The sequence below is a fragment of the Symphalangus syndactylus genome, chromosome 11, assembly GCF_028878055.3.
Source record: "Symphalangus syndactylus isolate Jambi chromosome 11, NHGRI_mSymSyn1-v2.1_pri, whole genome shotgun sequence".
Lineage (NCBI taxonomy): Eukaryota > Metazoa > Chordata > Mammalia > Primates > Hylobatidae > Symphalangus > Symphalangus syndactylus.
In genome coordinates, this window is record NC_072433.2 from 133,424,234 (window position 1) to 133,450,314 (window position 26,081).

The window sequence follows — 26,081 nt, forward strand, 5'->3', positions numbered from 1 at the left end:
ATAAGCACAGGGAGATAACCAGGAATGACATTTCTGGGAACTGCCCTATAGTTTGGGAATTTTTTCCTGTGATTACCCACAAACACACATTTGCACACTTATTCTACATAAAATATAACGTGTGCACATTGACATCATCAGTTTTTTGTTTTTTTTTTTGAGACAGAGTCTCGCTCTGTCGCCAGGCTGGAGTGCAGTGGCGCAATCTCGGCTCACTGCAACCTCCGACTCTCGGGCTCAAGCGATTCTCCTGCCTCAGCCTCCTGAGTAGTTGGGATTACAAGGCGCCCGCCACCACGCCCGGCATAATTTTGTATTTTTAGTAGAGACAGGGTTTCGCCATTTTGGCCAGGCTGGTCTCGAACCCTTTACCTCAGGTGTTCCGCCCGCCTTTGCCTCCCAAAGGGCGGGGATTACAGGCGTGAGCCACCGTGCCCGGCCGCCATCACTTATTTATATTACGTGTTACCTATAGGACTTATCTAAGACCATAATAACTGCCGCGTGTGCTAACTACCGCGCGCGTGCACTCAGGCCCCTCTGGATAGACCCTGGGGACCCCTGACCACTTATGTCTGGGAAAACGCCACCAAGCGCTCCGGAACCTCAGGGCAGGACCCGCCGCAGCAGCAGGTAGGACCCGCTGGGGGCGCACAGCCCACCTGAGACATCGTAACTACAAGTCCCAGCAACCCTTGGCGCGGGGACAGGACGGGCGACCGGAGTCCGGAGAGACTACAAGTCCCGGCAGGCATGGCCCAGACGCAGGGACTACGAGTCCCCGAATGCATGGCTCCTAGCTTGCGCAGGGCACTCTGGGAGGTGTAGTAGTTGAGGGAGCTAATGCCTATTCATTCCGTCTCAAAGAAGACGCAAATTCCTCAGACCGTCCACTGAGGTGATTTTTCTCACGCAGGCCATGGATATGGGCGAAAAACGGGGGGAAGAAAGCCCTGGGAAGCCGGTACCATCGCGGAAGAAGGCCGCCTGCGCATGCTCACCGGGAGGCCGAGCGGGAAAAGCGCGCGCAGCAGGCCTCTCTGTCGCAGGGGGGCCCCGCCCCCGGGCCCGCGCGCCCAGTGAGCCTGCGCAGAGGGCGGGGGCCGAGCGTCGCGGGGAGGGGCTCGCGGCGCCTGCGCAGAGCGGCGGCTTCTCTCGCGAGGACGGACGCCATTATCGCATCTCCCCGACAAACACCACGAGAATTCCGCAGCCCACACGGTAATTGCAGCTCCCGCAGCCGGTCGCGCCTCCGCCTCCCCCTTCCCGCGGGGCGAGAGCGAGAGCGAGATCTCCCTCCTCCCTCCTCCTCCCGCCCGCCGGGCCGCCCGCGCCGCAGCCCCGCTGCCGCCAACCGCCCGGGCAGGGCGACCGCCCCCCGGGCCCCGCTCCCCGTCCCCGGCCGCGCCCCGGAAGAGGGGCTCCCGCTTCCTCGCTTCTGCACCCCCGGCCCCGCCGCTCCCGGCGTCCGTTGAGCCGCGGCTGCCGCAGCCCGACCCGGGGGCCTCGCGCTCCCGACCTCTATCCCGGGCCTCGCCCCGCGGGAAGGACCCGGAGCCACGGCGGGGAGACTGGAAAGGCCTAGAACCGCTCCCGGGCTCTCCTGGGGACCGAAGTCTCCCAAGGGGGTCGCTTCTGCCAGCCAGGCGGGAACGACAGGGATCGTTTTTGTGTCTCCTCCGTGGCTGTGGACCGGATCCCCATAGCCCAGGACTTGCACACGCAAGTCTCTGGCGAGGCAGCGGAAGGGGCGCTCTCGGGGCGACCGCAGACCTCGGCGAGGACCCCAGCCCGTCCCCCGAGGGGCCCCGATGAACGAGGACTTAGGGGTGCCCCCTCCCCAGCACGTTTGTGCGATTTCTGTGATCTAGTCCTTAAGAAAGGTGGCCGTTTTTTCTCCCCCTAGGATGCAGAAAGTAGATGACATTCCATCCACACTGTGTGAGCACACTGGAGAGGCTGCCTTGATAGAGGACTGATGTTCCTCACTGATGAGATGGTAGGGGTTGTCTTGCTGTTGGAGAAACACATCATCCCTGAAGAACTGTGAGCAAGCGGAGCGAGTGTGGGCTTTGAAGGGTAGCGAGCTTGCACCCTGACCGGGGAGGGCTCGGGTCACACAGTTGTTGATGTGGAACAGGTAATTGCCCTGTTTGGAGTTGCCTGTTCTGCCCAGGAATGTACTCCAGGGCCTGATGGCGATGGCGGAACTCGCACTACAGTAAATAATTGATAAGAGGAGGCAGTTGTAGGGTCCACTTTTAGCTGGAAGTTCTTGGGGGACAGAAAAATAACTTGGAGTAGTGAGTGGTTCTGAGTAAGCTCAGGAAACATCAAATAAAAACTGGATCTGGTCATTTAACACGCAGCTCGCAGATATCCAGTGCTAGAAGAAAACACCAAAACCCGGTAAAATTATGTATGTAGGTCCACTTCCCGTGTCTGGCAATTAAAATAAGAATATATTCTTGCGATGTTGGATTCTGTCATCATTGGCGTTAATATTTTTATTGTTTGGAGATAGGGTTTCACTCTGTCCCCGAGGCTGGAGATAGGGTTTCACTCTGTCCCTGAGGCTGGAATGCAGTGTCGTGATCTTGGCTCACTGCAGCCTCGGCCTCCCTGGCTCAAGTGATCCTCCCACCGCAGCCTCCTGAGTAGCTTAGACCACAGACGCCACCACCCCTGGCTAATTTTTGTATTTTTAGTAGAGACGGGATTTCGCCTTGTTGCCCAGCCTGGAGCTTTAATCTTTTTAAAAAAGAGCTTCCATGTGTGATTCCACGCTGCGTGGGGGCAGCTCAACATCTCGGGTGCTTTATGATGACCGGGGAGGCAGAGGCTGCCCCCACTGTATAGATGAGGTGATTAGGCCCGCAGACAGTAAGGGACTTGCCCAGATTTACAGAGCCGGGGTTCAAATTCAGTCTGTCTGAAGCCTGTGTTCTTAAAAAAAAAGCCCATATATTTAGTATTTTAATCAATATGATGTATACAATAGGAACGTCAATGAAAGACTTACAATGAAAAGCAATGGTCCCTGCCCCACCTCTCAGCCCCGTTCTTCAAAGAGGTTTCCATCTTGAGTGGTTTCTCTAGGTCATTCTCCACAGCTCTAAGTAAGCTGATCCTGTTTATTTTTTTCTTGAGATAGGATCCCCAGATATTGCCCAGGCCGTACTCGAACTCCTGAGCTCAAGTGATCCTCAGACTCCTTAGTAGCCATTAATACAGGTGTGAGTGACTGCACCTAGCTCTAAGCTGATACTTTGTTTTACACAGCCCTGACTTTCTGTTACGATGGGGTGATGGAGCCCTTCTGTCATATCCCACCTCCTCTATCCCCTGGACTGTCTGTGTTAGGCCTACGCAAATACTGTTCTCTTCACAGACAAATTGAGTGTTTCCCTTCCTGTACAGCGTGGTTTTTTCTGTTAGTCATGGCTTTTCTCTTGGCACTTTCTGTTCCCATCGACTCCTTATATTGTTTTAAATTTTCGAGAGTAGGGTCAGGTCCCCTTCCTCCTTCAGACCCTGTCCTTTTTCTCATCTGGATGGGTTAGCCTGCGCACGAGCCAACCTGATATTTTCCTTTCTTATGGGGCGGGTGTGTTCAGGAATGTTTTCATCCCAGTTTTGTTCGTTTCCACAGGCACCTCTGGCAAGTGCTCTTCCTCCTTGTGGAGACCCCTCTCCCTCCCTGAACGCTCTTGGATCTTCTCTTTGGTGTTAATGATGTTTTACCCTTGTGTGTGCTGAGGTGTGTGGATTCCTACGCCGGGGACTCTGACTCTGGTGCTTTGTCCTTCAGCTCTGGGAAGTTGTGGTGTTCTGTCTGAGAAGTTCTTCTCTCCAGCTTTGCTCTTCTGTCTTAGGAGTTCGTTTGTGGTGGACGTTCTGCGTGGACCTCTGGAGTTGCGTCTTTATCCTTCCTTCTGTGTCTTGTTTATCCTCATTTCTGGGAGAGGGCTTTACTACGTCTTCACAATCAAATTTTTAATTTCCAAGCGTGTATTTGTCTTGTTTCTTTTTCATGGTAGCATACCGTTTTACAAATGCCTCATCTCCATGACTCTAAGGAAACTAGCAAGGATTCTTTTCAGTTCTCCTTTGTTCTGATTTCTTATTTCCACTAATGTCACTTAAAAAAAAAGTGTTGGCTTCTTCCTCTGTATGGCACGTCCTCCTCAAATACTGATCTTTACTGTTGTCTGAGGCAGGAGGAAGCTGGCGGAGAGCCCCGGGTCTGTGGGGTGCTTTTGAAAGAGTCCAGTTTCCCCTCGGGTGACTGGAGCCTGTCACCCTGGGACCTGGAGCACCAACTTGCAGATATTTTCTCTGGGCTGTTCCCGCTTCTTTAGGAAGGCCCCTTTGCTGGCCGTGGGGGAGTTAGCTCTCCTGTGCGGGACCGACTTGGCAGGTGCGGGTTTGTCCTGCCCGCAGGGCTCTGCGAGGCTTGGAGCCCCACGCCTGTGCCCCCGGTGCTTTCCTTCTGCCCTGATCGGGTCCTCTGCATCTGTCAGGAGTGTGTTCTTTCTTGTGGGTTTATAACACTCTGTTAAAGATGATGTTAATGGGGTGAGAGGAGGTCACCCGTGTGGCCAGTCACTCCCCTTGAGCAGGAATTTGCAAGCCTGTTCTACTCACTCCACCTTCCTGCTTCCTTGTGGCCTTGGTAATTGCCCACAGTCAACGGGATGAGGTGCCAAGCCACCGTTCCACAGCCGCCTCTGAATTGCAGTGTGGGCTGGTGGCTCTGGCCCTGTGGCCTTGGAGGGCTGCCAGCGTACCTGGCAAGGCCCCGCAGACCCGTGTGGTAGCAAAGACCCTGACTTTGGCTCCTCTCTGGGTCAGTGTGCCAAGCGGGCCGTCTGCCCTGCTGGGGTCCAGGAGGGCCTGCAGTGACGCAGTGGCAAGCGTACTGGGAGCATGATCTTGCTGCATGGTAGCTGACTGTCCCTGGGAAGTTGTGTGTAGGGCGATGGGCTCTGTCTGCCAGAACCTTGCTAGCAGAGCGTCCATCAGCATCACTTGGGTATGGGTGAGAAACACACTTTCAGGCCCCACCCAGGTTCTCATGCAGAATCAGACTGCAGCTTGGTCAGCTTTTAATTTTCAGGTAGTTTTTGACTTTACAGAAAAGATGCAAAAAATATTTTACTGAGCTTCCCTGTTTTCATCTGCTTCCCCTAATGTTGACGTCTTCTGTAACCAGGCATCCATATAAACTCCAGAAAGTTCACAGCATTATTGCCTAAATGACAGACCTTATTCGAACTTCGGTTTTGCACCAATGCCCTCTTGCTGTTTCGGGATCCCCTCCAGGACCTCACTGGTGGGGTGGCTGGTGCGTGTGGCTGCCATGTCTCCTTAATGTCCTTCTGTCTAATATTTACATAGTTACAAAGTATCTCCCCCAAGATACACGTCACAAAGGGAAAAATAAAACTGTAGCCTGTTGGTGGGAAAACCCAGCAGATCCTGTGTGAAGCAAGTGATCAGGGTAACACCATCAGTCATAAGACGTTGACACCAAGGACCCAGTGAGACACATCACTTCTCTGGCAGTGTTGTCAGAAATGCAGTCTCATCATGAGAAAATGCTGCACCCAACCTGAGGGATGCTCACCACAGTCCTGGCCAGTGCCTCTCAAAAGTGTCCGGGTTTTGAAAGACAGGGAGGCTCAGAATTTCCTGCAGGCGGGTGGCCAGGTGATGTGTGTACCCTGGTCCACAGGGAAGGGCTTCCCACAACCTTGAGGGAGGTGAGGGAGTAGGAGGTTGGGGGCTCCAGGCACAGATGCTGGGCAGTGGGCCTCTGTGGTCTTGCAGCTCCCCCATCAGGTTTGTTAGCCTTTGGGTTTCTCATCTGCAATGATACTGTACAAATCCCAGAATCTCCAGTTATACGATTAAGTGATTGGCATGACATGGCATTGCAAGGCTGACTTGAAAATGACTGTGTACGCCGGGCGCGGTGGCTCACGCTTGTAATCCCAGCACTTTGGGAGGCCGAGGTGGGCGGATCACAAGGTCAGGAGATCGAGACCACGGTGAAACCCCGTCTCTAGTAAAAATACAAAAAAAAAAATTAGCCGGGTGTGGTGGCGGGCGCCTGTAGTCCCAGCTACTCAGAGAGGCTGAGGCAGGAGAATGGCGTGAACCCGGGAGGCGGAGCTTGCAGTGAGCCGAGATCGCTCCACTGCACTCCAGCCTGGGCGACAGAGCGAGACTCTGTCTCAAAAAAAAAAAAAAAAAAAAAATGACTGTGTAACTCACAGCACCAGTTTAGCCTAGAGAAACTAAACATTTCCTCATTTTGAAGGAAAGACTTCTTGGGGAAAGTCAATTTGAGGGTCTCAATGAGAATGTCCGAAATCAAAGCTTTAGAAAGCGCTCCCTGTGCCTGAGGTAGATAAATATCTGTATTTTCTCTTCACACGGATGATGGTGGTGAAAGCAGGACATCATTTGACTTGGTCAGCAGAAGTGCTCTGAACCATCCGGAACTTTGGGGGCTGTGGGGAGGAGTTTCAGGAAGTTGAAAACAGTATTGGGTGGAATCACACTGTTGCAATTTGCTCTGAAAAAAGCTACACTTGTTTTATTCTCAGCTGCACCTGGGGCCCTGCAGCCCCTGCAGGAGAACAATGGGGCGAGCGATTGGTACGCGGCCTTCGCAGCCTGCAGAGCTGCCTGCTTTGGTTGTAATCGTAGGCAAGCTCCGCCTGCTTTGGTTGTAATCGTAGGCAAGCTCAGGTTTCTGCGTCTGCACGTCCTAGTGGGCTCGCCTGGGACTCCCCTTTGTCTGTAGTACAACACTCCACTCTGCCTGACCCTTTGGAAGAGAGGATGTCTCCATCCTCAGGGAGTAGAGAAACACTCTCCCCTCCCTCCATCCTGACCCCCGTGCAGAGGATGAAGTGCCGTCCCAGAAGCCCCCTCTCAGGGGTCTCAGAGAGAGGAGCACCCCAGGGGCCTCCGTGGCAGGATCCTGTGACTGTCTTTGGTTAAAATGTGCAGAAAGTGTTAACTCCTAAGCTGCCAGCAGATGGTGTGTCGAGACACTGCGAAGTCACATGAACTTGATTCCTGTTGTGAAAGAACCGCTCTGCATGTTTGGCGTCTACACTTCGTCAAGAACCATCCAATTTGATTCTACATTCTGGATCGTCAGCGTCCACGGTGGAGCAGACTCCAGTACTCGCTGCTCCCGTGGGAGGTGTCTCTCTGGGGAAGGGGTCAGTGGTGGTGGAGGATGGCGCAGTGCTCCAGTCGGAACCCACAGGTTGCCAGCTTACAGCATGGGAGCTGTGGAAGGACACATGGAGCGGAGGCGGCCGAGGAGGTGAAAGGCTGAGAGGAGGCTGCAGTGAAACACCTGAGGAAGGCTGGGCAGAATGGAGCGGGGGTGGGTATTGGCCACAGTCACCTCCCTTCTGCTCGTCTGTGTCCACATTCTGTCGTGGTTGAGACCAGATCCTGTGTGGACCGGGTGGGCTGGTGTGGAGTCCTGTCAGGAGACCTGGGGCCGTTTTGAGCCAAGCCCACGGAGGCCTGCTGCGGGGCCCTGCACTGACAAATATTTCGCTAATGACCAGTTACCTTCTGTGTCTGAGAGAAGGCCATTGTGGCCTGTAGTGATTTTCCTTTTCTCTCGAGATGAAAAGTCATCAAATATCTGGAAGCAAAGCTTAATCTTCCTGAAAGTAGAAACGCTTTTGGATGGAGCCAGTGGGGGGAGAACTTGGTGCGCGCTTGGCATTTCCTTGCCGGTGTGAATGCGCTTCCCGTAAATGTGGCAGAACGCCTTCACCTTTCACCAGATGACGCGGGGGGAATTGGGCCACGGTCCCTGCCGTCATCATGGCATGCTGCAAGCTCCGTGGGCGGTGGAGGCCATGATGCGGACGACCCCTGCTGCCGCGTATCCTCAAGTGAGCTCAGCTCTTGTGTCGGTGGGAGCTGGGGGTGGGTCCCTGAGCAGAGTGCTGCCACTGCCAGCCTGCGTTTTGTGCCGAAATGCTTCCCTGATATTCAAGTTCACACCCTACGTGTTTCTAGAAGGCTGGGTGCCCTGTTTCCCAGCCAACAGTTGTGGCTGTCAGTGGGCAAACACAGTTTGCAGTAGTTGGCCTGTTGTCTTATAATTTCTGGTTCTCCTCTTTGTGGTGTAGGTCATGTTAGGTGATGGTCGTTGGTCATTTGTGCCACGTTGCCTCATATTCTTGAACTCTGAGTCCCTAGAAACTGACGTTAGTCTTATTTTGAGTGCATTATTTTTCAAACTTTGGGTCTGAACCCAAATCAGTTGAGTGGGCCCTGGCCAGCATTAAGAATACTGGATAAAATGGAGCGTGCCTTGGATAAAAGGAGCGTGATTCGGAGTGGCTAAGGGGTAGGTATCGACTCAGGAAGCTTGCAGTGATGAGTGTATGAACTTCTTATTGTAGGCCCCAGTCAAGAGTGTGGAAACCACTCTTCTGTGATGTGTGTCTACTAGCGGATGGTTACGCACAGCATTTGACTGAATTTGGGTAACTCTGGATGTAGTGTATAAAGTATGTTTTAAAAGACCATTCACTGGGTCAGGCATGGTGGCCCAAAGCTCCCAGTGCTTTGGGAGGTGGAAGCTGGAGGATCACTTGAGCCCAGGAATTGGAGGCTGCAAGGCTGCAGTGAGCCATGATTGCGCCACTGCACTCCAGCCTGGGCAGCAGAGTGAGACCCTGTCTCAAGAAAAAACAAACAAAACTCTTCCCCTTAAGCCACTTGCTTAGGGGTGGCTGTAGTTGACTGTGTGGCCTCTCGTCCAAGTTGATTTTAATCTCTGTGGAGATCAGACTGATAACCTCGCAGTAGAAAACCCACCCACCGGTGAGCTCAGAGGCACAAACTCACAGCCCATCAGTGTTTGCAGAGGGGAAGGCCGGGAATGTGTGGAGGCTTTGGGGTCCATTCTTTGCAGACAGGCAGAATTCTCATGGGGGAGGGAGAACCTTGCGGCGCCTTGGGAGTGAGGGGAGCAACCTCAGCATGATGTTTGCACGTACGCTGGGGACTGGGTGGGGACACCATGCATGCCCACGAGGGTGGAGATCTTTGTGGAGTTCACCGATGGATCCCAAAGGCCCAGAACGGGATGGCACGCTTTTCTGTGAGGGGTCAGAGTGTGTTTCTGGCCGTGTGGGGCGTGGGATGTGTCGTGCCACTGTGAAGCCACTCGACTCTGCTGTTGTGCTGAGAAGCAGGCAGCTTGTTTGTGGACACTGACATTTGAGTTTTATGTGGTTTTCTCATCATGAAATAGGATTATTTTGTTATTTTTCTGTTTTAAAATGTAAAACCCATTCCTGGCTCACAGGCTGCATAGAAGCAGGTGGAGAGCTGGGCTGGGTTGTGGGCCCTCACGTGCCACCCCCTGACCTAGAGTGTGTTTACCCTGGGGAGGAATAAGACGAGGTTGTGTAGAGAGGCAGTGGCTGGAGGGGGCGAGGCCTGGGCCCTGCACAGAGGAGCTGAGGTGTGAGGCTGCCAGCGAGAGAGGCGGCTGACTGGGCTTGGTACTAGCAGGCTCTCCGGGGAGGGGGCCCCCTGGAGGAACAGCGCTGGCCTCAGCCATAGAAGGGCTTGGCGGCCATGGTCTTCCTGCTGCAGCCCGTGTGGTTTTGGGAGGGACGCACGGAGCATTGGGGGACAAAGAGAGGGTCAGATCGGAGGTGTGTGTGGCAGAGGGGCGATGCCACCCTTCAGAGCAATGGGTGCCAGGGTACTCAGTGAGAGCCCAGGTCCCGGGTGAGGGGGTGGGCCGAGGGGGAGTCAGAGAGGGAGGAGCCTCGGGATGCGGAAGGGCGAGAGCAGGACGATGAGGGCGGGGCCGCAGGGAGGTGGCCGGGACTCCTGGCGGTGTTCTTGGGGAGAAAGATAACAGCGAAGTGAGGAGGGTTCAGCTGTGGAAGTGCTGGGATGGCTGATCGAGTGACGATGGCCTAGACAGGGTTGAAACCCTGGACTGAAGAAAGTGCCGGGGAGAGGTCAAGGCAGGAGATGGAGACCCGGGGGTGACAAGTGTCCCTGGCACCCCCTACCCCCCCGAGAGATGGTCCCCAGGGGCACCTTCACTGGGGGCTGGCCCTCATGCATACCAGCCGAACCCCCTGCCCACCTGGGGGCTTCTGGGGCAGAGCAGAGGCCCCGCGGACCATGAGGATGGCCACAGGGAGGGGAGATGCGAAACACTGGCCGAGTGCAGGTGCTCACGCAGCCAGGAGCTTGTTTGTGGGGCTTTGTGTGACACCTGGGAGATGAATTTCAGTCTGACGGTGGATCTGGACCCAGATGGCTTGCTTGGGATTCAGCAGCGAGTGGGAAGAGCCACACTTGAGGATGGGCTTGGGTGAGGGTTTGGAATGTGCTTGAAGGGTTTGCCAGGCAAGGATTTGGTGGTAGCAGGTGGGGCACATCATGTATTGGCAGGGTTTTGTTATTTTTATCCTAAAGACATACTTATTTGCAAACATTTTATTTTGGAACAGTTTGAGATGTATACATATGTGGCAGAGATAGCATAGGGAGTGCCTTTGTGCCTGGTACCCAGTTTCTGCCGTTGCTAACAAGACGCATGACGGCAGTTCACGGCACAGTGTTGGGTGTGCCTCGGCCAACACAGCAGATGAGCTGTTTCACGAAATCAGTGATTCTGCTCTGATAAAACGGAAAGTCCACGGAAAGCACTTTCGTTGTATTTTGAAGTTGGGTGATTGTTGAGGGATTATTTGAGTTGCGAGTTGAACTAGCTGCTTTTTTCATGGAACACTATAAAAGAATAACTGACAAATTATTGACATCTCTTACTAAATGAATGAAGTTAGCCTGTCACCTTAAAGAAGTCAACTAACAGTGTTTGTTGCCAGTGATAAAATTTGAGCTGTCAGGTGAAGGTGGAATTTTGGAAAGTCTGTCTCTGCCACCGTGAGCCCGAGAGCTCCCAGTAAAGAGGATGCCAGTGCTGATGCTGATGAACCGTGTGCTTTTGATATTATAGACGGAACAACATTTGCAGGAGCTGCCTGACTCAGTGAACCAGCGTTTTCCAGATGACTGATGCAGGATCATGCCTGGGTGAAAGATCATTTACAGTCCAAGTCAAGCCAATGGATTTTAAAGCCGTAAAGTGCAGAAGCTCATGGATACAGTTCAGATTCCATATTGCAAACAGCCTTTAAGGAAGAATAAAACACACTTGTTGCGTTTTCGTGTGGTGTTAAAGAAGAATCTCCACAATCATCTGAAGAGGCTGTTAAAATATTTTTCCCTTGTCTAACTGCATCTCCTTGTAAGGCTGCATTTTATTTTATTTTTTCGTACTTTTTGTAGAGACAGGGTTTTGCCTTGTTGCCCGGGTTTGTCTCGAACTCCTGGACTCACAGAATCTGCCCCCCGGGCCTCCCAAAGTGCTGGGATTACAGGCGTGAGCCACTTCGCCTGGCGAGGCTGCGTTTTTGTCCTGTGCATCGACCAAAACAACGTATCAGAGCAGACCACAAGTGGAAGCAGATAGGAAACTCTAGTTGTTTTCAATTAAGCCGGGCATTAGAGATTTGTAAAAATGTACAACAATATCCCTCTTCTCACTGAGGTTTTGTTGTTCTTTGTAAGCTATAGTTATTTTTCATAAAACATGTTTTGTATATACTATGAATGTTTGTCCCCTTTGAAACTCGTGTTGAAAGTTGATCCCCAGTGTCACAGTGTTAAGAGGTGGGTCTATTAAGAGGTGATGGGATCACGAGGGCTCAGCCCTCAGGAATGCGTTAGTGCGTTTATGGACTAACGGGCTCTCCTTGTGGTGGGTTAGTGGTCATGACAGGGGGTCTGTTACAAAAGCCAGTTTGGGTGTCTCTCATATCCCTACCAGCAGGAAGGCACTCCCCAGATGGGGCCCCTGGACCTTGGACTTCTCAGCCTCCTGAACTATAAGAAATACATTTCTTAGGCTGGGTGCAGTGGCTCATGCCTGTAATCCCAGCACTTTGGGAGGATGAGGCGGGTGGATTACCTGAGGTCTAGAGTTCAAGACCAGCCTGACCAACGTGGTGAAACGCTGTCTCTACTAAAAATACAAAAAATTAGCCTGGTGCAGTGGTGTGGGCCCGTAATCCCAGCTACTCTGGAGGCTGAGGCAGGAGAATCACTTGAACCCGGGAGGTGGAGGTTGCAGTGAGCCGAGATCATGCCACTACACTCCAGTCTGGGCTACAGAGCGAGACTTGGTCTCAAAAAACAAAACAAACAAACAAACAAAAAGAAACACATCATTTCTTTCCTTTATGTAAGAAATTACCAGTCTCAGATATTCAGTTATAGCAACAGAAAATGGAGTAAGACAGCGTTAATATGTAATGTGTTGATTTGTATGATTTTTACATGAATTAACAAGTATTCAAACATTTTTTGTTCTAATTTCAAATATGGTAAATATTGATAGGTATAATCTATACAAGTGCAAGCTCTTCAGGACCCTCAGTAGCTTTAGGGTGGTGAAGAGGACCCTGAGGCCAGAAGGTCAGAACTACTGCCTTAGAGCCTACACGCTTCTTAAGATGCGTCCCTAGAAATCATGCGTGCTCAGGTGAAATTATGCATGCTAATATGTTCCGGTTTGGAATTTGACCACTCACTTACAAATTTGAATTTTTCCTCCCTTTCCCCCGCAAGCACACATTTGAAGGGCCATCTTAAAGAAAAAGCAGTGTTGCCCGAATGACCCCAAGAGTAAATGGGAGCTGTCGGGAGAAGTGTTCTTGCTTCTTTCTGATTTCCCGCCTATCTAGCATCCGATCAGTCATCTATAGTTTTCTTTCCTGTTATTTCCCATCTCATTCTTGTACATTCCACTTCAGACTGATTTAGGGCAAAAGAAGTAAGCTGAGAGTTTTTCACATGTCTCAGTTTAATAAAAATTGACTTCTTCGTGTCAGTTCATCCTGCCTTTCTCATTTTTCTTTGTTTCTAGACTTACATCCCGAGAGGATTTGACTAAAAGGAACGATTAATTTCTTGGGAGTTTTCTCGTTTCAGGAGATTTAGCTTTTTACCAGGTACCACTTAGTCTCGTCTTTAAGTGGGAGTTCCTGTCCTCATTTTTATGGCTCTTTGGACTTGCCATTCCAACTCAGGTGGCCTGGGAGTCTCCACACGGAAGCCATCCGAGGAGAAGGGCGCTAGGACGAGCTGGGGACGGGCTGGGAGCTTGGTGGCCGTGGTCCCTCGTCGTCACTTTACTGTCTGAAGCGTCTTCTCTCCCTGGTCGCACGCACTGTGAGCTTATTGTTCTGGGCGTTCCCCTCCCTTAGCTCCCGAGTGCAGTGCAGGCCAGGCCCTGTGCTAACTTTTTACAGCAGGGAATATACTCAGTTCATATTTTTGTCATCTGTAAAGTGAGGTAGGCCCCTTCAAGACATGTAAGGAGTATCTGTGGCTGTGGAATGCATCTTTTTAGACTTGCCGCTCTGTCTGGATCTGGTCACGGGTAGGTGCTGTGATTCACACCACGTCAGAGCCCCGCTCTGGGAGGTGACACATCTGGGCTATATTGTTCCACTTCCTGTGGAAATAACTGCGTCCAAATCAGATGCAGCCTTAGGGCTTTTCTTAAGGGTTGATAGAAGAAACAGCTCTATGAAGAATGTGTGCCCTAAAAATACTGACGGGAAAAAACCCATTACGTTGTATCACCCCTAATGATGCATGTGATGTGGCTTAGGTGTGACGGAGAAGATCCTCGTGTTGAAGGAAGCCCTAGTGTTGAGCACAGGAAGCGTGCCTTAACTTTTCTTGCTGCCGTTTTTCATGTGACACTGATAATCTATGGCAGTTTGTTTTTTGACTGTTAAAGCCAAGTTTTATGCTCAGTTACAGTGGGTTTCCTTTTATTCCTCCTTTAATGGCTTTGCGGTTTTGTTTTATGGGTGTCCAATATTTTTGAAATAGTAATAGCAAAATTAAATACCTTTGCAGCTGTCTGCTTCACCTGATGACCAGCTGCCATTAGCCTTTGCTGACAGTGGATTGGCACTGTTCATCAGACGTGTCAATCACACTGATTCCACATTCATGAACTGAGTAGTCAGATTAGTAACTTTATAGCACAGTCCTTGTTGAAATCAGGACGTGGGTACAACACACTTTGAAAACCTTAATCCATGGTTTTTAAATAGAATTTCTGACATTCATCATTGTGCATTGGGGAATGACATCAGTGGTGTGTTCTCACTGGACTCATCACAAACGTATTCACTGGGTGCTGTGCGGGCCAGGCCTGGTGCCCAGCTGTGAATACAGCCATGCCAATTCCTGCCCCCGTGAAGCTCACCGTCTAGCAGGAGACGCTAAGCAAGAGAAACGTTTCAGATGTGTAGTGAGTCAGACAGTAGAGCAAGAAAGGCTGCTGTGCAGGTGACTTTTGCTGAGGCGTCCAGGAGGCGTGCAGGGGCGGCCAGCTCCACAGTAGCACCCCGAGCTGGGTGTATCACTGAGGAGCACGGGGAGGCCCAAATGCAGGGGCCAAGTGAGCGTGGCGGGGAGGAGAGCCCGAGGGGCTGCAGAGGGCCCGTGAGATGGGAAAGCCTTGGAGGGCTTAGAGCAGATGAGGGGCATAGCCTGGCACGTGTTTTTATGTGACGCTTTGAGCGCTCTTGATCGTGATCACAGCAGAGGTGCAGGTGACAGTGAGATGGCTGCATGTGAGCCAGGTCTGAGGGGCGGCCTGGGTCCAGGTTGGGAGTGCCGGGCTGGGAAGACGAGGCTAGATCAGGGCGAAGGAGAGGAGAACCCAGGAGGACTGAGGTTTTGGCCTGAGCATCTGGGAAGTGGGTGTTGCCTTAAATTGAGGTAGAAAGTGTGGGAAAAGCAGATTGGTTTGGGGTGGGTGCCAGGAGCTCAGTTTGGACGTGTTAGAATTGAGACAATCCCTTAGGGGAGGCGCCTAGTAGGTGGTGTGCTGTGTAGCCCTGGAGTTCACGTGCGAGGTCTGAGCTGGCAGGGTGATATGCGCCATCGGCGTGGAGATGTATCTAAAGCCACAGACTGATGAGCCGCTGGGTCAGTGCTGAGCAGAGGTCCCAGGGCTGTGCCCTGGGCATGCATCCTCAAGTCAGGAAGTGGATGTGGGACCAGCAGAGAGACAGAGGAGTGGGGGCCAGGCAGGGAGGACAGCATGGGGAGGAGCCAGAATGAGCCCAGTCAGGCCCTGTGGTGGGGAGAGTGGGGGCAGCATCTGGGCTGGAGCAGTTTTGGGGGAGTAACTGAGTGACAGCCCTATGGGTGGGATCTGGAGGGGATGTGAGCACTGAAAATGGAGACCGCAAGTACAGGCGGGGCTTCTGAGGAATTTTATCTGAAAGGGAACAGAGAAATGGGGCTGGGGCTGGAGAGGCAGGAGGGAGGGCGGCAGCATGGGGGGAGGGTGTGCGAGGGTGATGCTGAGGGACCAGGGAGGGGTGCTGACTGGGTGTGGGGCACGTGCCCGAGGAGGCAGGAGTGCGCATTCTTGGGAAGTGAGAGGGAGGAGAGCAGGTTCACCCACTGAGCCAGAGGCACAGAGGGTCCAGGAGCAGGGGAGAGTTCACAGGGCTGGGCAGGGCTGGGCAAGGCTAGGCAGGGCTGGGCAGGGCTGGGCGGGCTGGGCGGGGCCCGTGGCATCAGGCGAAGCTGAGGTTGATTGAATGTGGATTCTCTCCCCATCCCTGCCCGGATGTGTGGGTTCCCATGCCTTGGTGGCTGAGAGGTGGATTTAAGGCCGGGTTAAAGATGGTTCTGTAAAGTTTGTCAAGATTTGATGTAGTTGGCCTCGTCTGTAGACACGTCGCTTTGTTTTAGAAACAGTTTCACAGGTAATAAGTAAGGCCTATGGAATAAGGCCTATGGAAAGCCCAGCAGCCCAGGAGGGCAGAGTGGACAGGAGAGTGGGGCTCGCGCAGTTGGAGCGTCCCTGCTCTGGGTAGCCTGAGGTTTGCTGTTTGTCATCCCCGACTGTCTTGTATGTGTTTGCACACATGGACAGATGACCACACGTGGACACCATGTTTAGGAAGCAGAACTGGGATCATATCGTCCACACTGCTGTGCAACTTTCCATTTGTATGCCTTCCTCTCGCTGTCATATTCTGGAGATCTTCCCATTTTGGTTCATGTAATTAAATCAGTCTCATCCATGTGAATGACTTTGTGGTGTCTGGCAGTCTGGATGGGCATGGATTCTTCACCACTCCTGTTCTCCTGGACATTCAGGGTGTTACTCTGGGCTGTAGGCCCTGCTTTCCCATATGCGCCCTGAGCCCTGCATCTCTTGGTGGACTTGGTAGGGTTCTGAATAGTCGTCACAGTAAGAGGCTTGCTTGAGCATTAGTCTCAGTCCAGCTGTTTTATCGTATTAAGACTGGACTATCCCCAGGACTTCTGAGAAATGGCAAATTTAATTTGCCAAAATAGCAACCACAGGCATTGCTGTGTTCCAGTTTTCTTGGGCTTGTTGCCCTAGTTTTTTCTATTGAAATCTTTACTGTTAGCAGAATTTTAAATGACTCTTGATCCTGGCGACGGAGGCGTTTTGAGTAAACAACTCGAATAATGTGTGGTGTCCTCATTTGGAAGAGGTTAGGATTCAGGATTTTATGGTGAGTTCAGAGCATTTTCTGAAGTCACTTGCAGAGCTTTTAGAAACTAGGAAAAGGCTTGAACTGGGCATTTAAAACTATTTCCACTAGCCCCTTAAGAGAGGCAGGAATTTCACCTGGACACTCTGGACCCAGGGCTGTTTGTGGAAGGGCCTCAGGGCATATCCTTGGGTTTAGTCTGGCTGCACGTGGTGGGCTCCAGAATACCCTGTTTTGAACCAGGTGGTTGGTTATTTTCCTTTGCTTTGAGGAAGTCTGAGGCAGGCACCCTGGGCCGGTGTGGCAGCTCCCTCGACGGGAGGGGCCGGGGCTCCTTCCTTCCAGGGATTTGCTCCTTCGTGCCAGCTCCTTCTGCCTCCTTCCACGCCTGGCACCAGCAGGAGGAGGAGCACGGAAGAAGGGACAAGGCCAGAGGCCAGGGCCCCGAAGGAGGTTTCCCAGGGGGCTGCCATATGTCCAGGCTTGTGTCGCAGCCTGCTGTGGGACAGGCTGGGAAGGGCGGTCCGTGTCTGGTGCCCCGCTCCCCTAGATGTCATGGGGTCTTCCGTGAGCTCTGGGGAAAGTAGGTACTGGCACCAGCAGCTAGGAGTCTCTGGGATTAGGGGAGCCTCTGAAACTTTGCAAAGTTTTGTCTGTACTTTTTCCTGGAAAAGGTTCTTTTTTTTTTTTTTTTGTATTTTTAGTAGAGACAGGGTTTCACCATGTTAGCCAGGCTGCTCTCCAACTCTGACCTCAGGTGATCCACCCACCTTCTCCTCCCAAAGTGCTGGGATTACAGATGTGAGCCACTGCCCCCGGCCAGCAATAATAATTTAATTGTACATTTTATTTTATTTTATTGTTTTTTGGTTTTTGTTTTTTTTTTTTGAGACAGATCTTGCTCTGTCACTGAGGCTGGAGGGTAGTGGCACTATCTCGGCTCATTGCAACCTCTGCCTCCCGGGTGCAAGTGATTCTACTGCCTCGGCCTCCCGAGTAGCTGGGATTACAGGCATGCCCCACCACACCCAGTTAATTTTTTTTTTTTTTTTTTGAGATGGAGTCTCGCTCTGTCGCCCAGGCTGGAGTGCAGTGGCGCGATCTCGGCTCACTGTAAGCTCCGCCTCCCGGGTTCACGCCATTCTCCTGCCTCAGCCTCTCCGAGTAGCTGGGACTACAGGCGCCCACCACCACGCCCAGCTAATTTTTTGTATTTTTAGTAGAGACGGGGTTTCACCGTGGTCTCGATCTCCTGACCTCGTGATCCACCCGCCTCGTCCTCCCAAAGTACTGGGATTACAAGCGTGAGCCACAGTGCCCGGCCAATTTTTTTTTTTTTTTTTTTTTTTTTGTGATGGAGTCTCACTCTCACTCAGGCTGGAGTGCAATGGTGCAATCTTGGCTCACGGCAACCTCCGCCTCCTGGGTTCAAGTGATTCTCCTGCCTCAGCCTCCCGAGTAGCTGGGAATACAGGCGCATGCCACCACGCCCTGCTAATTTTTGTATTTTTAGTAGAGACAGGGTTTCACCATGTTGGTCAGGCTGGTCTTGAACTCTTGACCTCACGATCTGCCCTCCTTGGCCCACCAAAGTGCTAGGATTACAGGTGTGAGCCACCGTGCTTGGCCTTTTTTTGGTATTTTTAGTAAGACAGGTTCACCGTGTTGGTCGGGCTGGTCTCGAACTCCTGACCTCAGGTGATCCACCCGCCTTGGCCTCCCAAAGTGCTGAGATTACAGGTGTGAGCCACCACGCCTGGCCAGAAAAGGTTCTATAGTTTTTTTTGCCTTTTTTTTTTTTTAAAGGTTCTGAAAGCAACCTGTGACCCCAAAATGTTTTAAATGCACCAATGCCTTTAAATTTGGTTGGCTTTTGACTGAGGACTACTGGTTTCATTAGGAAATTTAGTTGGCTGGGTGTGGTGGCTCACTCCTATAATCCCAGTACTTTGGGAGGCCGCGGTGGGTGGATCACCTGAGGCCAGGAGTTCGAGACCAGCCTGACCCAACATGGTGAAACCCCATCTCTACTAAAAATACAAAATTAGCCAGGCATGGTGGCGTGCACCTGTAGTCTCAGCTAATAAGGAGACTGAGGGAGGAGAATCGCTTGAACCCAGGAGGCGGAGGTTGCGGTGAGCTGAGATCGTGCCATGGCACTCCAGGCTGGGCAACAACAGTGAAACTCCGTTTAAAAAAAAAAAAAAAAAGTTTAGTTTATCCCTTTAATAATCTTTGCTTCTGGTTCTTAATTTGGAAAAAAGAAGGCTGTATTGGTGACATGTAGCTTTGATCTTCAAGCTGACTACCGACGACTCTGAGCTGAAAGATCCTCTTCAGAGGACACAGGTTTAGCATCACCATGTAAGTTTCATGCTAGTTGCGCCTGACAGGGCCCCTCAGTCAGGCCATGTGGCTTCTGCTTCCCTGGAGCAGCTCGGAAGGCTGAGCAAGATCCTAGTGTTGATCCTAGCACCAGTGTTTGAAGAACATGAGCGTGGGTAGGTGGAGTTGGAATGGACCCTCCCCCCACAGCTTAGATCTGCATATTTTCCTGTCTGATCATTTTTTAAAAGTATACTTCTTTTTCTTTTTGGAAAAGTGATAAATGCACAAGATAAAAATGGAAATATTATTAGAGGATGAAAAGTGAAAAATAATTTCCTTTTCACCCATGCCCCAGGCTGTTGTCGGTCTTGTATATCTTAACCCGGAAATATTCTGTGCGTATCTAACATACTTCTTAAAAATATAGCATGTCGTCTGCACTGCCCTCGTCCACACTGCCCTGGCCCGTTGATATTCACGGGATCCTGCGCCTTGGGAGCCGCTTTTCAGGGGCTCTTGTTGACTCCTGAAGCTGCGTGGTATATGCCCTCCTTAGCTATGCAATGCGACATCCATTCTTTTGCTGCTGAAAACAATGCCTTGCGTTTTTTTTTTTTTTTTTTTTTTTTTTGTATGTAGGTCTTTGCACACATATGTGAATGTCTGTGCTGGCTGAATGCTGTGTGGGGCATGGCCAGGTTAAGGGCTGTGGCCATTTAGCATTTTGATAGCTATTGCCCTTCAAAGAGGTTGTACCCACTTACACCCCCAGCAAAAGTGCAACAGCCATGTTTTCTGATATCGTCTGGCGAAGTGTGTCATATTTTGTGATTTTTGCCAATCTGATTGGTGAAAAATGCTGTCTTGTTTAAATTTTTTTTAAAAAAATTACACATCGAGATTGACTTTTTTTTTTTGAGACAGTCTCACCGTGTCACCCAGTGTGGAGTGCAATGGCATAATCTCAGCTCACTGCAACCTCTGCCTCCCCGGTTCAAGCGATTCTCCTGCCTCAGCCTCCTCAGTAGCTGGGATTACAGGTGCGTGCCGCCATGCCCATCTAATTTTTTGTATCTTTAGTAGAGACGGGCTTTCACCATGTTGGCTAGGCTGGTCTCGAGCTCCTGACCTCTCGATCCGCCCACCTTGGCCTTCCAAAGCGCTGGATTACAGGCATGAGCCACCACGCCCGGCCTGACTATCTTTACATAACTTATTTTTGTGTGAATTCATTTTCATTTACTTATGCTCATTTTCGATTAGGTCGATTGGTCTTTTTTTTTTTGACAGAGTCTTGCTCTGTTACCCAGGCTGGAGTGCAGTGGCGCAATCTCAGCTCACTGCAACCTCCGCCTCCCGGGTTTAAGCGATTCTCCTTTCTCAGCCTCCTTAGTAGCTGGGATTACAAGCATGTGCCACCATACCCTGCTAATTTTTGTGTTTTTAGTAGAGATGGGGTTTCGCCATGTTGGCCAGTCTGACCTCAGGTGATCTACCCGCTTTGGCCTTCCAAAGTGCTGGGATGACAGATGTGAGCCACCACGCTTGGCTGAGTTTCCTAGTCTTGATTTTGATTTTCCTATTTGCATTTCTGTGGTGTAGTTTAGCATGTTCTTCTGGCCTCTGTATATCCTGTCACTTAGAAAATGTTAGGATTCTAGAAGCTTAATTAGATTCAGCATGTTTGTTTGTTCGGTAGGGCAGCCTCCCACATAGACGGTGTTGAATTCTTCATTAATGAGGCAGATAGTTTGTGTTTTTCTTTTTCTGATGGTAACAGCCACCTCTGTTACCTAGATTCTTAATTCATCAGGGATTGCAAAACGTTGGCTGTTCTTTTGTTGGAATACTTTTATGCAGAGAAACATTCTATTGCTTATGATTTAGTTTTTCAGTGATATGATTTGTATAGAAAGGCAGAATAAATGCTTGATTTTTTCTTTTTATTACCATTAAACAAATTAAAGGCTTAATAATATTATGAACTCATGAATTTAAAAATATTTGTCTTTCAACCCAGTGAAGTTTTTACCATTGTTGATAGTCTGCTTTTCCTTGTTCACAAGGGCATCAGGGATGACAGAATTGCACACAAGGCAAGGCGTTCTCAGACAGAACTCTATCGGCCGGGCGTGGTGGCTCACGCCTGGCATCCCAGCACTTTGGGAGGCCGAGGTGGGTGAATCACCTGAGGTCGGGAGTTTGAGACCAGCCTGGCCGCAGAGTGAAACCCTGTCTCTACCAAAATACAAAAAGTAGCCAGGCGTGCTGGTGGGCACCTATAATCACAGCTACTCGGGAGGCTGAGGCTGGAGAATTGCTTGAACCCGGGAGGCGGAGGTTTCAGTGAACCAAGATCCTGCCACTGCACTCCAGCCTGGGCAACAGAGTGAGACTGCATCTCCAAAAAAAAAAAAAAAAAAAAGAAAAAGAGCTCTACCACTTCTTATGGCCACTGAATGAACATTGTAGCATTTGTTTTTGTTAGTTTTTGAAAATCGCTCAGAAAGAACTCTACCACTCCTTATGGCCACTGAACATTGTAACACTGGTTTTTGTTTTTGAAAGTTGTTACATTTGTTTCTTATATGTACTCCCAATTCCTCCCAGTTTCAAGCAGTTACATTGTGTCTGCGTTTGGCACTAGCCTTGCATGCTGCTCCTTCATCTCCTCTGTCTCAGTCCTGCGTGGACATAGGGTGCTCCGCTAGCTGCCCTTCCTGATGCCTCTCCTGTGGTTTGGTTTTCCGAAGCTTGTTTGTTGCCAGTGCCTTCAGGAGGGGATTTTTGGGTATACTGTTCTCTGAGGACTGGATGCTGCCTTTATACTTGAAAGTAATTTTGTCTGGGTATAAAATTCTTGGCTCACAGTCCTTTCCTTGTGTGTCTTAAATATGTTAATCCTTTTTTTTTTTCTGTTGGAGTTTGATAATCTAATTTTCTTTCTGTTATAAGTCACCTAGTCTTTTGCTTGGATGGCTAAAGAATTTTTCTTTAAATAGTGTTTTTATTGGGCTGTATCTTGGTGTTGTGTCTTGGTGTTGGTGGTTTTGTTTTTGTTTTTTCCCCTAGGTTGTAGTGTATCCTTTTAATGAGTAGTTTCAAGCACCCTCCCTCCTGTTTTCTGGAGAGCTTTCTTGAATTACAGTTTTTAGTATTCCATTTCATTGCTTTAGTTTTTCTTTTTTCGAGACAGGGTCTTGTTCTGTTGTCCAGGGTGGAGTATAGTGGTGCGATCACAGCTCACCACAGCCTTGCCCTCCCAGACTCAAGTGATTTTTCCGGCTCAGCCCAGACTCAAGTGATTTTTCCGCCTCAGCCTCCTGAGTAGCAGGGACCACACGCACGTGCCACTGTACCCAGTTAATTTAAAAAATATTTTATAGAGTCAGGGTCTCAGTACATGCCCAGGCTGCTCTTGAACTACCGACCTCAAATGATCCTCCTGCCTTAGACTCCCAAAGTATTGGGATTACAGGTGTGAGCCACTGTGCCTGGCCAGTTTTTAATCTTTAGCATCTCTTATTATATGTATGTTGGATCTTCTTTTCCTGTCTTATGTGCTGCTTTTTCTTGAGGTTTTTTCATCTCTTCCATTTCTTTTTTATTCTTGAAAATTTTGTCATTTTGTTTTTCTTAAGGCAGCATTGTGTTTATTTGTTCTAAGGTTCTTCTAGTTTAATCTTCATTTCTGAAGTTATTTTTTCTTTTGTTTCTAATATATTCTGAGTTCTAGCACCTTGTTTCTGAGTTTTTCTAATGCTGGTTTCTAGTTAATGGTATGTTATGTGTTTAATGTATTTCAGTTTGTTTTGAATTATAAGGATATAGTTTTTTTTTTAGTTTTCATCTTTTTGGGGGACACGTTTCTAGAATGTTTTTGTTGTCTGCAGTGATGTTATTTTGCTTCTTACTATTTTAAGAAATACATTATTTTTGCATGATATTTGGCCTCAGTACTTTCTGTTGCTCATTTTTATGACTTTTGCTTTTCTGAATGCTCAGAAGGGAGGCTTGGTTTATAATCGTTTCTCTAATTTCAGTGTTTTGGGGTTCTTTCCTGTGTTGTTTTTAGGAAGTTTTAAAAATGCAGTAGCTTATTTCTCATCTCTCTAGGCTCTCTTCTTCCCTCTCACCTTTAATTAGCTTTCATGTTCCTTTGTCTCTAGTTTCCATGTCCTGCACATTTTGTGTTCAGTTGCAGGCAGTTTCTTTTCAATGTATTTGGCCTAAAAGGGAGCTTTGGATAATGCATTTTGAGAGGGCTTGGGGTCCAGAACACTGTGGCCTCTGGGTCAGCCCTGCAGGCCCCTATGTGGGTCTCCTGGTGGATCCGGCAGCTGCTGCTCTTGGCCCAGCTCCTGCTTCCCTCTGCTTCCTCCATCCTATGCCCGTGTGCCATGCTGACCTTGTGGCTTCTAGTGTCCCCATCTGCTTGGGTTGGGGTTCTTGAGGAATATCCTGTCACCTCGTTCTGTTGTCGGTGCTGACTTGGATTTTGGTTTTGCTATCCTTGGAGCTCTGTGTGTCTGTATGGGAGGATTTAGGGAGCTTAAACATCTGTCTCATTCCGTCTTTCCAAGCTGGACTTTTTAGAGGTTGAGCGCTGGTCACTCTGAGGCTTTGTGTCTCCCCCTCCGGTTATTTGTCATCAGCTCTTTTTTTTTGTTAAGGACAGTTAATTGATGTTTCCTCAGTTCATCTAATCTTGTGTAAAGTTGTAATGTGGGAATAAAAACACCTTTGCTATTTTATTGATCGTATATTTGATCACACATTTATGAAAAATATTGCCTTTACTCTATAAAGAAAGACTTAAGACAGCACTTGGCTTCTTCTTCTTCCACAAATCATTATCCCCAAGAAATTCTAGAGCTGAGGCCAGGCACGGTGGCTCACGCCTGTAATCCCAGCACCTTGGGAGGTTGAGGCAGGCAGATCACGTGAGGTCAGGAGTTCAAGACCAACCCAACCAACATGGAGAAACCCCCGTCTCTACTAAAAATACAAAATTAGCTGGGTGTAGTGGCGCATGCCTGTAATCCCAGCTATTCAGGAGGCTGAGGCAGGAAAATCGCTTGAACCCAGGAGGTGGAGGTTGAGGTAAGCCGAGATTGCACCACTACATTCCAGCCTGGGCAACAAGAGCAAAACTCCATCTCAAAAAAAAAAAAAAAGGAAAAAAAGAAAAAAATTCTAGAGTTGCCATTTAAGCTGTAAAATTTAAATCTAGACAAAGGAGAGGAGAAACTGCATTATTTATTGGATTTAAGGACACGTGTGAGGCCTGCTTATGTAATTTCATTCCTGTTGGGACTTATCCATGAACAGAAGTTGTGAATAGACTCAAGAGTTGAAACCATGTGACCTGAAAACCTTACTTTTCCTTCTGCGATGGGGGTTGTGGTTAGGGACCGTGAACGGACTCTTCCTGATGAAAGGAGCTGTACCCTGTACAGAGCTGGGCACAGGGTTTCTGCCCTCAAGAAATGTGTAGTGTAGTTCAGGGAAGACAGTTTACTTTATGCCATATATGGGTCAATAATTAAAATATAAAGTATAATCTGATAAAAAAAATTATGGTCACATTCATTCCTCATTTCTACGACATCCTATTTTGCAGTACTGTATTCGGTTCTGTGTGTCCATAGACCATAGTTTGAATGATGCAGCCTTATTTTTACTTTGGAAAATAAGTTCTCTTGAGGCCTAATCAGAGTGTCACAGGAGCTGGGGGAAAGCCCCTGACTGTGTTTCAGACACTGTGCGAGGCTCGGGGACAGCCCTGCCCTGGACAGCACAGTTGTGGACAGGACAGATGGTTCCTCCTTGGTCATGGTGGCAGGATGCTCAGGTTCAGGACAGAACCTGAGAGCAGAAAGGAAGCAGAACAGAGGTGCTGCCACTCCGCCGGGCTTGTGGGGTAGCAGAAACGGAGTGTGGATTGTCGTCTAGATGGAAGCGTGCAGCTGGGAGAGATTTGGGAGGAGAGATGGCGTATCGCCATGGAGACCGGTGGTGTGGGTGGGAAGGGATGCTGCTTTCTGCGGTGTGGTGAGTGTAGCAGGGCTGAGGCCCCTCGGGAGAGGAAGTGACAGGGCGTTTGCTGTAGGCAGTCAGGCCCCACTGGAGACTTGGGCTGAGGGAGAGGAAGTTTCCAAGCCAGTGTTGGGAAGGTGGCTTTGGAAGGGCATGAGGAACGCAGTGGAAATGGAGAGGCCCTGGGTGGCTTTCCAGTGGTTAAGGAAAGAGGCAGCGGGTGGCGTTTTCAACTATTTGTTAATTTTCAAAGAAACTAACCTTTTGGTAGCTTGAGGCAAGAAGAACCGTGCATGTGAAACTCCACAGACATTCACGGCCTCTTGCATACACGTGCACGGCTCGTGGTTTTCATAATTCCACTGTAGCGATGGTTCATGTCCTCTCCTTCTCCTTTGCTTCTGTTTGGTAGGTGACCAAAAGCCAGCCCCGCTGTGAGTTGGACTCTTGCGTGTTGACTGGCCACTCTCCTGTGCTCTGGATGATGTCGGAACACGACCTGGCGGATGTGGTTCAGATTGCAGTGGAAGACCTGAGCCCTGACCACCCAGGTACAGAGCTGTGGGACAGTAGGTGAAATGTTATTCTCTTTATTCTTTAAAAACCAAAAGCTGCTCATATTATTTTCTTTTCTTTAAGTTGAAGAAAAAGTAATGCATGCTGCGTATGAAAAGTCTGAATCCTAGAGATGTGAACACTGTCGGCCCCTCCCTTCCCTCGCCCCTGCAGCCTCAACACCACCTCCCTTCTGGAGGGGGCCCCTGTGACACTTTGTCTCGAGGGCTGTCCCCGCTCCCGCTCCTCGGGGGTGTGCGTGTGTTCTACACTCTCCCCTGCCGCGTCCCTGTGTGCGGCGTCATGGAGCCTTAACCATGTTGTATGTGTAACCCCCTGTGTGCAGTGTCATGGAACCTTACCATGTTGTATGTGTAATCCCCTGTGTGCAGTGTCATGGAACCTTACCATGTCGTGTGTGTAATGCCCTGTGTGCGGCGTCACCATGTTGTGTGTGTAAGTCTGCTCTGTTAGCAGCTCCACAGGATTCATTCACAGGTGCCG

The 26,081-nt window shown here is 50.0% G+C and overlaps 1 protein-coding gene across 15 annotated transcripts in view; it reads left to right on the forward strand.

Moving 5' to 3' along the window:
- The first annotated feature begins 1,086 nt into the window (after window positions 1–1,086).
- Window positions 1,087–26,081, forward strand: part of BANP (BTG3 associated nuclear protein) — a 126,047-nt gene continuing 101,052 nt past the window's right edge. For 4 of the 15 annotated variants that reach the window (XM_063612535.1, XM_063612536.1, XM_063612542.1 and 1 more), the window contains exons 1-3: window positions 1,134–1,221; window positions 1,907–1,999; window positions 25,435–25,573. In XM_063612535.1, the coding sequence (XP_063468605.1) occupies window positions 1,979–1,999; window positions 25,435–25,573 (160 nt within the window). In that variant the 5' untranslated portion in view covers window positions 1,134–1,221; window positions 1,907–1,978. Of the gene's footprint in view, window positions 1,222–1,243; window positions 2,047–6,286; window positions 7,412–19,920; window positions 20,024–25,434; window positions 25,596–26,081 lie in introns of those variants that run through there. The other 11 variants (XM_055232726.2, XM_055232729.2, XM_055232721.2 and 8 more) reach the window with 9 other exon arrangements.